Here is a 12435-nt window from a genome sequence, read left to right as displayed (position 1 = left end):
AATCCCTATCAAAATACAAACAGCATTTTTCACAGAACTAGAACAAATAATCCTAAAATATATCCGGAAGTACAAGAGACCCTGAATAGTCAAAGCAATCTTAAGAAAGAAGAACAAAGGTGGAGGTGTCACAATCCTAGTGTCAAACTATATTACAAAGCTATGGTATTCAAAACAGTATGGTACTGGCACAAATATAGACCCATAGATCAATCCATGCTTATATGGTCAATTAATATATGACAAAAAAGACAAGAATATACACTAGGGAAAAGACCATCTCTTCAATAAGTGGTGCTGGAAAAACTGGACCACATTCTTACACCATGCATATGAATAAACCCAAAATGGATTAGAGACTTAATGCATTGTGAGACCTGAAATCATACAACTCTTGAAAGAACACATAGGCGGTAATCTCTTTGACACAACCCTGTGTCTCCTCAGGTGAGGGAAACAAAAGCAAAAATAAACTATTGAGACCACATCAAAATAGAAAGGTTTTGCACAGCAAAAGAAACCATCAACATAATGTAAGGCAACCTACTGAATGGGAGAAGATATTTGCAAATGATATATCTGTTAAGGGGTTAATATCCAAAATATAATGAAGGGCGTAGATAGCTCCATACCAAAAAGCCAAATGTTCCAATTAAAAGATAGGCAGAGGACCCGAATAGAAATTTCTTCTAAGAAGACGTACAGATGGCCAACAGACAGATAAAAAGATACTCAACATCACTAATCATTAGAAAAATGCAATTCTAAATCACCATGAGTTATCACCTTCTACCTGTCAAAATGGCTGGTATCAAAAAAGCAAGAAATGACAGATGTTGGTGAGGATGAGAAAAAAAGGAACCCTTGTTGGTAGGAATGTAAACTGATGCAGTCACTGTGGGAAACAGTTTGGAGCTTTCTCAACAAAATTTAAAATGGAAATATATGATCCAGAAATTCTGCGACGGGGTATTTAATGAAAACAAAACCCCAAGTTCAAAAGGATACATGCGCCCCTATTATTTACAGTAGCCAAGATCCGGAAGCAGCCTAGATGTCCATCAACAGACGGATGGGTAAAGATGTGGGGCGTATGTGTGTATATACATATACACATACAACAGATTGTTACTCGGCCATAAAGACAATGAAATCTCCCATGTATGAAAACACGGAGGGACCTAGGGGGTATTCTAAGTGAAATAAGCCAGACAGAGAAAGACAAATACCATATTTCACTTGTATGTGGAATCTAAAAAACAAATCAAAAACCTCCTAAGTCCAGAGAACAAGCTGGTGGCTGTCAGAGGTATGGGGGTAGGTAGGGGTACCGGTCAAAATATGTGAAGGGGAGTGGGAGACACCTGCTTCCAGTTATGGAAGGAATAAGTCATGGGGATGAAAGGTACAACAGGAAATACAGTCCGTGGTATTTTAGAAGCATCGTATGGTGACAGATGGTAACCGCACCATGGTGAGCATAGCATAACCTACAGCGTTGTTAAAGCCACTGTGTTGTCTACACCTGTAACTGATGTTACATCGTGTATCAATTATACCTTAAAAATGTGAAAGAAAAACATTTAAAAAATAGAATTTGACATAAATAACTCAGGATAATACATAATTTCCAATAATATTTTTATGTTAAATTAACATGTATGTATATTTATCATACATTATGTTCATGAGGGTTTGTTGTTGTTTTTTAGTGGTTTTTGTTTTACTGGTATGGGTTTATCCTGGGTTCACTCTCCAAAAGGCTTGTCATGATATATGTAGCTCACAATTCAAATGATAATGAGTCTTTTCACTCATGGCTGAACGTATTCAAAAGACTGGTTTGTAAAAATAGAATGACTAGGGCGCCTGGGTGGCTCAGTTGGTTGGGCGTCTGACTTCAGCTCAGGACATGATTTCACACTCTGTGGGTTCGAGCCCCGTGTCAGGCTCTGTGCTGACAGCTCAGAGCCTGGAGCCTGCTTGGGATTCTGTGTCTCCCTCTCTCTCTGACCCTCCCCCGTTCATGCTCTGTCTCTCTCTCTCTCAAAACTAAATAGACATTAAAAAAAATTAAAAAAATACAATGACTAATGAAAAAAATAACAAACTTTACATATTGATATGAGTAATATATTTTTATGAAAAATAACCAGATTTTTCAAGACAAACGTGAGAAGAATAGCACTGGGTTGTGTTTGCAAATTTCTTTAATATCAGGCTTCACCGAAGATAGCTGTATTCTCATATCTGCTTCTCAGTTCAGTCTGCTGTGATATCACATATCTTGTAGCCTCTGGAAGACACTGTATATTTGTGCAAGAAAGAATGAAAAAAAGCAAATGATGTCTTACTATTACTTACCATTATTACCAAAGTAGTTTTGGACTCAAGGAACCTTTGGAAGCTTAGGGGTCTCCGACTTAAGGGGTCCCTTAGCGGGTCCCAAAGGTTCACACTTTGAGAACTGCTGATATAAACCAACACTAGATTAAGAAGCAGAGAAGATTATACCTCCTAGATTTCTGAAACCTGGAGAATTCACTTATTTTGACTAAACCTCAGCTTTTAGACAACTGTCTTTTCAGTTCATACAGATTACATTGTAGGAATAGTTACTATTTGCTTTCACCTCCCTTGACAATAGGCCCTTTGTAGGACTTTAGAATACTCAAAAAAAAAAAAAAAATCCCTCCAAAATACACATCTCCCAGGGTTTTGCCTTTGCTCTCCACTCTTCCAGTCACCTAAGGAAACCACCCCGTGGCTTGTAGAGGAGAGATGATAATGATGCTCTTAGCTCATGCTGGGTGCTTACTGGGCACCAGGCTGGACTTGGTCAAGATCCAGTATCTGGATCTGATTGGTACCCAGGGGCTGCCCTCTTGGCATGTTTGTGCATCAGTGATGGTTTTTACATATTTTGCTAGGGAAAGGAGACCGTTCCTTTCACTAGACTAGATTATTTCAGACTAGATTATTTCAGCCCCTAGCGCAGCGCTACAAGGAAGTAGGGATTAATACTTTGGTTGTCATGAGATCCCTCTACCTATGTTTTGGGCTAGTGGTGTTGACAGATGCAGTGCATGAAATAGGATCAAGTGAAATTATCAATCACTTAGAACGGTATTCTGGATTGGCCATTGATTCTCCTCAGCTGACATCCAGGAATGTAACGATCTATGAAATAACCTTACGATGTATGTATGTACATTTGTGTATAGTCTTAAACTGGCTAAATATAATGAGATGGATCCGTTTTTTTCCAGGCTCAATCCAGATCAGTCTTCATGAGGAAAGCCAAAGTCCTGTGTGACGACTGCATTCCTGGGGTAGGTGCAAAGGATTGCTTGGATGGAATTGGAATGGGGGAAAGATGTTCTAACGCTCTGGGCTCCAAGAAGCTTTCTCCTCTTTCCTAATATTTTCCATGCTAGAAATGATCCTTTTGGATCTGGTCTTTCATTGAACAGATATTTATAATTGAGTGCTTGCTCTGCATCGGGCAACAGGCTAAACATGGAGCTACAATTGGTAACACACAGATATGTTCCTGCCCCCATTACAAATAAATTCCTTGAGGAAAGACAGAAAGAGACAAGTGAGCAAATAAACTAAGCACAAGTTTGCAAAGTGCTTTTGAGGGATACAAGTGCTGTGGCCGAGAGCAAGGGTGTGCAGTTTCAGATAGGATGGTCATCAAAGGTCTCTGTGGGGAAGTGACGTTTAAGATAGGGTTTCAAGAATAGGAAGGAACCAGGGGAGCCTGGGTGGCTCAGTCGATTAAGCATCCCACTTCAGCTCCGGTCATGTTCTCACGGTTTGTGGGTTCGAGCCTCGTGTCAGGCTCTGTGCTGACAGCTCAGAACCTGGAGCCTGCTTCAGATTCTGTGTCTCTCTCTGTCTCTGACCCTTCCCCATTCATGCTCTGTCTCTCCCTCAAAACTAACATTAAAAAAAAAAAAAAAGAATAGGAAGGAACCAGACTTAGGAACAGTTTAAGGCAACAGGATTGGGTAGGGGAGAACATGACATATTTGAAAAACTGAAAGTTCTTAGCTCAGAGTGGTGTTTGAGGGGACAGTTACTTGAAAGGAAGCTGGGAGCATGACTGAGTCTCATTGAGGTCAGGGCCTCACTGAACAGGCTGAGGAGCTTGAATTTCATACTACAGGTGAAGGGAAATATGGGTGGGTTCGAGCAAAGGCATTGGGGGTGAGGGTACTGTGATCTGATTTATATTTTAAGAATCCCATCCTCGCTGCCTTGTTAAGAATTGACTGGGGAAGTGAGAATAGAGGAGAGGAGCTGAACTGGATGGAGGGGCTTTGGAGACGGTGAGAAATGGGGAGACACCAGGTACCTTTTGGGGCCACGGTTTATAAATCACTGATAAATGGAAGTGATGCATAAAGTAAGGATGACTCCTGGGATTCTGTTTTCTAGCAGTTGGATGGATGGCGTTGCCGGTTAGGGAGATGGGGAGACCTGGGGTGGAAGGAACGTGTGGGTCAAGCAGGAACTAGAGTTTATTTGTTCATGTGTTAACTGGTTTTGATGAGGACTTGGAATCATGGGCAATTTTCCAGGAAACTACAATTTAACAAAATGGACTCCTGAAGGGATGGGAACTATTCATAGAAGAAGTGGAGAGTCAATGGTTCAGATTGTGCACGAAGTTCTTCTATCGGGAAAGGATAACTTCGGTGCTGTTGACTAAATGGTACTAAAGGGTAACGTTAGTACTGTTCCAGCACACAGAAGAATAAAAATTACCCAATTTTTAAATGGACCTTGTGTGACAGTGCTGAAATCCAACAAGAATTACACAGAGAACCATAGAACAAATCTCCCTCAAAATAATTAAGGCAAAATTCTAAGCAAAATATCGGCAAACACCATTTAGCACCTTATGAAAGGAATAATGTGTAATGATCAAGGGAGATTTATTCCAGCAATACAAAGATGGTGTGATATTAGGGAATCTGTCAATACATTGATTGCTGATAGACGTAGGGAGGAGAAAAATTGTGATTCTCTTTCATAGATTTCAAAAGGTGTTTGAAAAAAGTCTACATCTGTGTCTGAATTTGTATAAGCCCACATAAAATAGTAGTAATGAGATACTCTGTAGTATGATAAATCAGTCCAGAAGCCAGTATCATGCTTAATGGAGAAACTCTAAATGCATTATTACTAATTTCCGGACCAATAGATAGGGAGACTCAGTAACATAAAGATGTCCGTTCTCACAAGGTGGAGAGCAGAGAGTGCAAACTCTGTCCTGATTCTTCTAAGAGCACTAATCCACTTGTGAGGACTCATCTCCTGACCTCATTTCATCCTGATTACCTCCCCGAGGCTCTGCTTCCTAACATCACATGGCGGGGATGGGGGGGAATTTCAGCAATTGAATGGAGTGGGGGTGATACAGACATTCCGTCCATAAATCGTGTCAAGGGATTGACAGTTTCAGTGGGATCAAAAGTTAGGACAGTGAGGGAAGGAGAGCAGGTGGCTGGGAAAGGCCCGAAAAATGCAGTTAGAAAACAGGATGTTATGATCAGGATTTCTGTAATGATAACATCCGAGAGAGTGTAGCTATGGTGAAATGGAAGAAAATCCTATACGAGGTGAGGAAGTGAAAGAACTGAGAAGCCAGAGAGTGAAGGTGGGTCCCTTATGACGGAGTTTCAGTAACTACTAAGGCTTGACAGGAAGCAGGGCCAAGTGAACAGAGGGGCCAAGATGATGGGTGACGGATGATAATTCAGATGGTTGGCATAAGCAGCAGAGAAGTGTCTGCAGGAGAACAATTCCTGTATTTGGCATTTTGGAGCAAGGAGAATACCTGTTTCTCTGCCTGGCCAGGAAGTAATGGGATAACAGAGTTAAAAAGAACAACAGCAACGACAAAACTTTTAATTGAGAGAGGGTGTTGGGGAAGGTGGCACCCTCAGAAGTCAACCACATTTTAGTGAGAAGGAGAAGGGAGGGAGACATTTTCTTTCAAGAAGAGGCCGAGGATATTGGGAAGGCCGAGGATTGGAGACAGGATGGGATGGACATGGAGAGATTTTTCAAGGAAGAAGTTTATAGAAGTATTACTATGAGCCCTAATGCTTCTCTAGATGGCCCAGCAGCTCGTGGGGCTACCACCCTGTGAGCTTTCTGGAAGTATTGTGAGGCCCACGGAGTAAACAAATACGGAATGTGTTGAACAACTACGAACTATCCTGTTCTTGGATGCAGTCGCTTTAATTTTTTTTTTCAACGTTTTTTATTTATTTTTGGGACAGAGAGAGACAGAGCATGAACAGGGGAGGGGCCGAGAGAGAGGGAGACACAGAATCGGAAACAGGCTCCAGGCTCCGAGCCATCAGCCCAGAGCCTGACGCGGGGCTCGAACTCACGGACCGCGAGATCGTGACCTGGCTGAAGTCGGACGCTTAACCGACTGCGCTACCCAGGCGCCCCGGATGCAGTCGCTTTAAAGATAGCAACCCTCTCACCTGGTTGGGTTCTTTGAATACTGTTTGCTTCTTTCCCACAGCATTTAATAATGGGGTTTTTATACAGTTATCGACTTGAAAATTTCAATTTAGAGGTCTAAGGTAGATTCCCTAAGTAGACCATATAATGAAAATATATTCATTAAGAATGTAATTACATATATCTCAGAGTATAGTAGTTATCAAAAAAAAAAAAAGTGGTTGACTTTTAAGAACTCCTTTGGGATCCAAAGTTGTGCTTTGTGATGTTTGACCCGGCAATCCCACTTCTAGAGAACTCTCTTAAAGATTAAATTGGACTGCGCAAGGAAATGTAGAGTAGTATGTATAACAGTTCTGATAAGGAGCTGTTGGAAAGTGCCTGAATGCCTAGCTGGAGCCTGGTTAAATAGATCGATACACTTACAGGTTATGTCGCGTTGCCATTGAAAAGAATTAGATTAGATTAATTGATTCGGGAAGACACTCGATCGTGAGTAAAAAGTTAAAAGCCTCTTGAAAAGCATTGCATATCACGTGATCCCATTTGGTTTTTTTAGTTTTATTTTTTTTAAGTTTATTTATTTATTTTGAAATAGAGAAAAAAAATCCCAAGCAGGCTCTGTGCTGTCAGCACAAAGCCCCATGTGGGGCTCCACCTCCTGAACTGTGAGATCATGACCTGAGCCAAAATCAAGAGTCGGATGCTCAACTGACTGAGCCACCCAGGCGCCCCAGATCCCACTTGTTTTAAATGTTCGATGAGGGTGTATTATGTCCATTCACTCCACAAACTGCTGCATCTATTAGGTGCCAAGTATTGTCTTCACTGCTGGGGTTAGAATGATACCCAAGAGGTCCTTGACCGTCTAGAGGGTACATTTTAGTAGGATAGACAGAGAGTGAAGAGTAAATAGATAAAAATTCGTGACAGTGGTAAGAAGAAAAAAAGTGTGATGAAAGAGACTGATTCGGTGTGGAAAGAGAAAGCTGAGCATAAGACTGGCTGAATTGACTTAGGGACTGAGCATAGAGAGAAGGGCCAGCATAGAGAGAAGTTCTTGGGCTGCTCCAGGGAGATGAAGCGAGAAGAAGAGAAGAACCAGTTGACCAATGAGATAACAAGGAGGATGGTGTGACAAGAGAGTTTGTACAACGTACGTGCATGTATACACAGTGAGAGGTCTAGATTCTAGAAGATATGCACCAAAACTGGGGTATTTCTGTGTAGTGACATTTTAGGTGAATCTAGACTACTTCTGTATTTTTAGAATTTAGTCCCGGATACGAATTACTTTTGTGGAATAAACTCAGACAGCATAACATTTATAAAGAGTTATTTTTCCCCCTTTCCTTAACCCTCCTTCTTACCTGTGATCTAGAAGTAACCACCTCTTTATAGTTTGGTATATGTTCTTTCAGACACTTTGTCAATACTTATAGAAGAATGTATACAAATGTCTGTATAAGTATACATGTGTATGTCTTTAAGTAACATAAATGTTATACTAAATATTATGTGTATTTTTGTTCTCTGAGCAATAAAAGGATCCTTTTCCAAGTCCAGAATTATTTTTTAATAACTATAAAATATTCTAGGTTGTGGACCTGCTACAACTTATACATTTGATTCCCTATTGATGCACATCCAGCTTATTTTAAATTATTATTACAAATAATTTTGTAGTGATCATCCTTTTACCTATATCTTGAATCACTTGACCTATATCTTGAATCACTTGAATTATCAGGAAAAAATTTGGGAAGGCCCCCCAAAATTTAGAGAAACAAAAATAACAAATCTTCACATCAAAATAGCACTAAAAGAGGATGTAGGAAAAAGACAAATCTGGGCTAAGAATATTAGCCTAATTCCCAGCTCTACTGGAGAACTGGATCAAATGTGAATTAAATGTACATGTTACAGTTGGTCACATGTAACAGGAATCAGGCTGCAGCAGCTACACCAAACAGGGGTTTTATTTTTTCCCTGTAAGCGGCAGCCCAGAGGGAGGGAGGTTATCCAGGGCCGGTGATGCGGTAACAGTAAGCAGCCATCAGAGACCCAGGTCCCTTTAGTTTCCTGCTCAGCCATCCTTCATATGGCTTTGGGCTCGATAGAGTGTCCACTCTACTTCTGGGTATCTCTTCTACACTCCAGGTAGGAAGGACGAGAATAGGTGAAATGTGAAAGGTCAAAGACGTGTGCCAGGAAAATCTACCTTCCCCTTCCGTTTTTTTCTAAATTAAGAAAACTGTTTTCGTGGAAGCCCAAACCAACAGAAGTTTGTCTCCATCTTACTGACTGGGTCAGTAGCCCACCCTGGTTGAAAGGGAGTTGGGGGAGAATTTAACTGCTACTGTCTTCCTAACAAGTGGGGTTCTGTAAATAAGGAAGAAAGGGAGAACAGATGTTGGGTAGGTATCTAGTACTGTCTCTCATGCCCAAGTCAAATTACCCGAGCTGAACACAGAAAAAAGAGAAACAACTTAAATCACACAGGTGATTCTGTCTGCCATTCTTTGCAGATGAGCCTGCGCCTAGGACGCTTTAGGACGGGAAAATCAGTTCCCTCCTTGATATCAGCTCTTACCTACATCTTGTTTTATGAGCATCACGTTGGGCTCCGTCCCAATCCGTGTATTAACAAACATGCATTTTGCACACAGCACAGCCCCGAAAGCCAGCCCAGCCTTTGGTATTCCACCCAAGAAATACTGGTCTTTTCTTCAATACGGGAGGAAAAAAATAACCTGCTGTGCTGGACTGTTGAGAGATGGCGGGCACATCCTCGAAGCGTCACACGTTCGAGACGTTTTTGCAGGGTGATTTTGACTCCAGCCAGTTCTCCCGCAATGAACTGACTTTAGCTTCCAGTGGCCATGGAAGACAGAACTTCGCTGGATATCTGAGTTAGGGACGTAGCTGATAAAACAGAGTGACATTCATGTTGGCTCACCGAGTTCTAAGGGACCAAGAGCTGGGTAGTTCAGGCTCAACTAATTGCTGTTCTTTCTTTTTTTTTTTTTTTTCCCCACCAGTCTGAGCCACCTGAAGACGACAAAGCTGGCTTGGGTCACACAGCGGTGGCCCTGGCTTCTTCATTTTGCTCTGCTCCAAATGGCATCCCTGAGAACTGCAGAGTTGGAAATAGAACAGGATATGTTGGTAGTTTGTAGTTGTGTTATTGTCCAGTTGTCATAAAAGTTAGCGTTCTGTATCAAAATTTGGTCAGAAAATAGGAAGCTCAGGATGTTTACTAACTTGGGGTGTTGCTTTTTTTTTTAATGATTTTAAAGTAAAATCAGTCTTTTATTTGAGGTGTCCTCGAGTTTTGGGGGGAAATCTTAGCATCTGTATACCTGCTGTTTGGTCTGTCTCGTAGAGGGAAGATTTAATTTGTGATCAAATAGCTCAGATGAAAACAGTGTTGTATTTTGAAATACTTATTATTTCATTGGATCTGCAAATATTCTATTTTCTTCAGCACTTAAACAAAACGGCCAGCTTTAGCAGAGGAGACATGCCTATGTGACAATTCCTAAGTGCTCTAATAAAGTCTGAATGCATGAAGTTTGCATGCACAGTTGAGTGAATCTATTTTGGAAAAATAAAACCTATGTAATTCGAGGCCATCTACAAACGAACTCTGTTCATAATTGGATGAGTGCAGTTAAAGACTACGGACTGAAAACAGTTAACTTATATGATCGTGACATAATATCTTACGTGTTGTGTAAATTTAGTCTGCCAAAACAAATGTTTACAGCCTCAATTTAATGGTCGTCTTTTTTCTTTAGAATTTTTTAATGAGCTATGGTTTAGTACATTATAGTAAGCTTTATAAAAGAGTAGAAGAACACTTTTTATTTAAGTCCATAGGATCTAATTCACTTCATCTCGTGTGGGTATATCCAGTTTAGGGCTTACAGTTCCTGGTGACCTGGAGTTTTGTGGATTTCAGTGCCATTACATTGACCATCTTCAGTGAACAACATCTAAAGAATGGATATGACTTCTGGTAACCGGTAAACATATATCTGAGAGCTGTTCCCTCCAAAGCCTTCAGTCAGCTCCCAGGGTAGGATGGGTAAGGCATGATCTTAGTAAGAAGTTAGTCTTAAGACACCAGGTAACTGAAAAATCTCAAGGTTGTGTGTGACAAGGGTCCTAAGTGAAGTGTAAACTGGGCACAAGCAGGGTTGTGAGGAGGGAGAGGTCATTTTTGTTGGGGTGATCAGGGACAGCTTCCTGGAGGAAAAGTGCCATTATGAGATCTTGAAGGATAGGGTAGGTTTCTCTAGGGTTAGCACAGAGGGACTAATGTGAATCCTGGAACAGAGGCAGAGAAATGCAGGAATGGTCCAAGGCTGTAATACTATGGAGTATTAGTGGAAATTAAGTTTGTCCAGGCCCAGGGGCACCTGGGTGGCTCAGTCGGTTGAGAGTTCAACTTCAGCTCAGGTCACGATCTCCCGGTTCGTGAGTTCGAGCCCTGCGTCGGGCTCTGTGCTGACAGCTGGGAGCCTGGAGCCTGCTTCGCATTCTGTGTCTCCTCTCTCTGCCCCTCCTCTGTTCATGCTCTGTCTCTCTCTGTCTCTCAATAATAAATAAACGTTAACAATTTTTGAAAAAAAGTTTATCCAGACCCAAACGGAAGCGCCTTTACTGGCTTGATTAGAAGGACTTTATGAGAATGACAAATGAACATGGTAGCTAAGGAAGAGATTTTTTTTTTTAACGTTTATTTATTACAGAGAGATGGAGAGACACAGAGGGTGAGCAGGGGAGGGGCAGAGAGAGGCGGAGACACAGAATCCGAAGCAGGCTCCAGGCTCTGAGCTGTCAGCACAGAGCCCGACGCGGGGCTCGAACTCCCAAACTGTGAGATCGTGACCTGAGCTGAAGTCAGTCCCCAGCCAACTGAGCCACCCAGGCGCCCCTGGTTCCATACAGATTTTAGTATTATTTGTGCTCGTTCTGTGAAAAATGCTGTGGTATTTTGATAAAGATTGCATTGAATCTGTAGATTGCTTTGGGTAATGTGGATATTTTGACAATATTCTTCTAATCTATGAGTATGGAATATCTTTCTGTTTGTGTCATCTTCAATTTCTTTCATCAGTGTTTTATAGTTTTCAGAATATAGGTCTTTCACCTCTTTGGCTAAGTTTATTTCTGGGTGTTCTTTGTGGTCCAATTGTAAATGGTATTTAAAAGAATTTCAACTTTGTTGTTAATTTCTAGAAATGCTACAAATTTCTGGGTATAAATGTTGTATCCTACCATTTCACTGAATTCATTTCTATGTATGGTATCATGTCATCTGCAAATAGTTATAATTTAACTTCTTCTTTACCAATATGGATGCCTTTTATTTCTTTGTTTTGGCTGATCCTTTGGCTAGGACTTCCAGTATTATGTTAAATAAAAAGTGGGAGTGTACATCCTTGTTTTGCTCCTGACGCTAGAGGGAAAGCTCTCAATTTTTCACCATTGAAGATGATGTTAGCTGTGGGTTTGTCATTTATAGCCCTTATTATGTTGACGTATGTTCCCTCTAACCTCATTTTGTTGAGTTTTTATCATGAATGAATGTTAAATCTTGTCAAATGCTTTTCTGCATCTACTGAGAGGATTATAGGTTTTTTATTCTTTGCTTTGTTGATATGGTGTATGATGTTGACCAACTGGGGAATGTTGTGCCGTCCTTGCATCCCAGAACTAAATTCCACCTGATTGCGATGAATAATTTTTTTGTTGTATGTGGCTTGCTCATATTTTGTTGAGGATTTTTGCATCTGTGTTCATTAGAGATATTGGCTTGTACTTTTCTTTTTTTGCGGTGTCTTTGGTTTTGGTATCACAGTAATACTGGTCTTACAGAATATATTTGGAAGTTTTCCTTCCTCTTCTATTTTTTGGAGTTGTTTGAGGCAAATA

At 40.9% G+C, this 12435-nt stretch overlaps 1 protein-coding gene across 1 annotated transcript in view; it reads left to right on the top strand.

The window, feature by feature from the left end:
• The window catches only part of SYCP2L (synaptonemal complex protein 2 like), a 112520-nt gene extending 102824 nt beyond the window's left edge, over nt 1–9696 (top strand). Inside the window, exons 32-33 of the mRNA XM_042937238.1 lie at nt 3270–3332; nt 9534–9696. Of these exons, the coding sequence (XP_042793172.1) occupies nt 3270–3294 (25 nt within the window). The 3' untranslated portion in view covers nt 3295–3332; nt 9534–9696. The remainder of the gene's footprint in view (nt 1–3269; nt 3333–9533) is intronic.
• The last annotated feature ends 2739 nt before the right edge of the window (nt 9697–12435 follow it).

This window comes from Panthera leo, chromosome B2, assembly GCF_018350215.1.
Source record: "Panthera leo isolate Ple1 chromosome B2, P.leo_Ple1_pat1.1, whole genome shotgun sequence".
Classification (NCBI taxonomy): domain Eukaryota; kingdom Metazoa; phylum Chordata; class Mammalia; order Carnivora; family Felidae; genus Panthera; species Panthera leo.
This window is presented reverse-complemented; position numbering and strand designations above follow the sequence as displayed.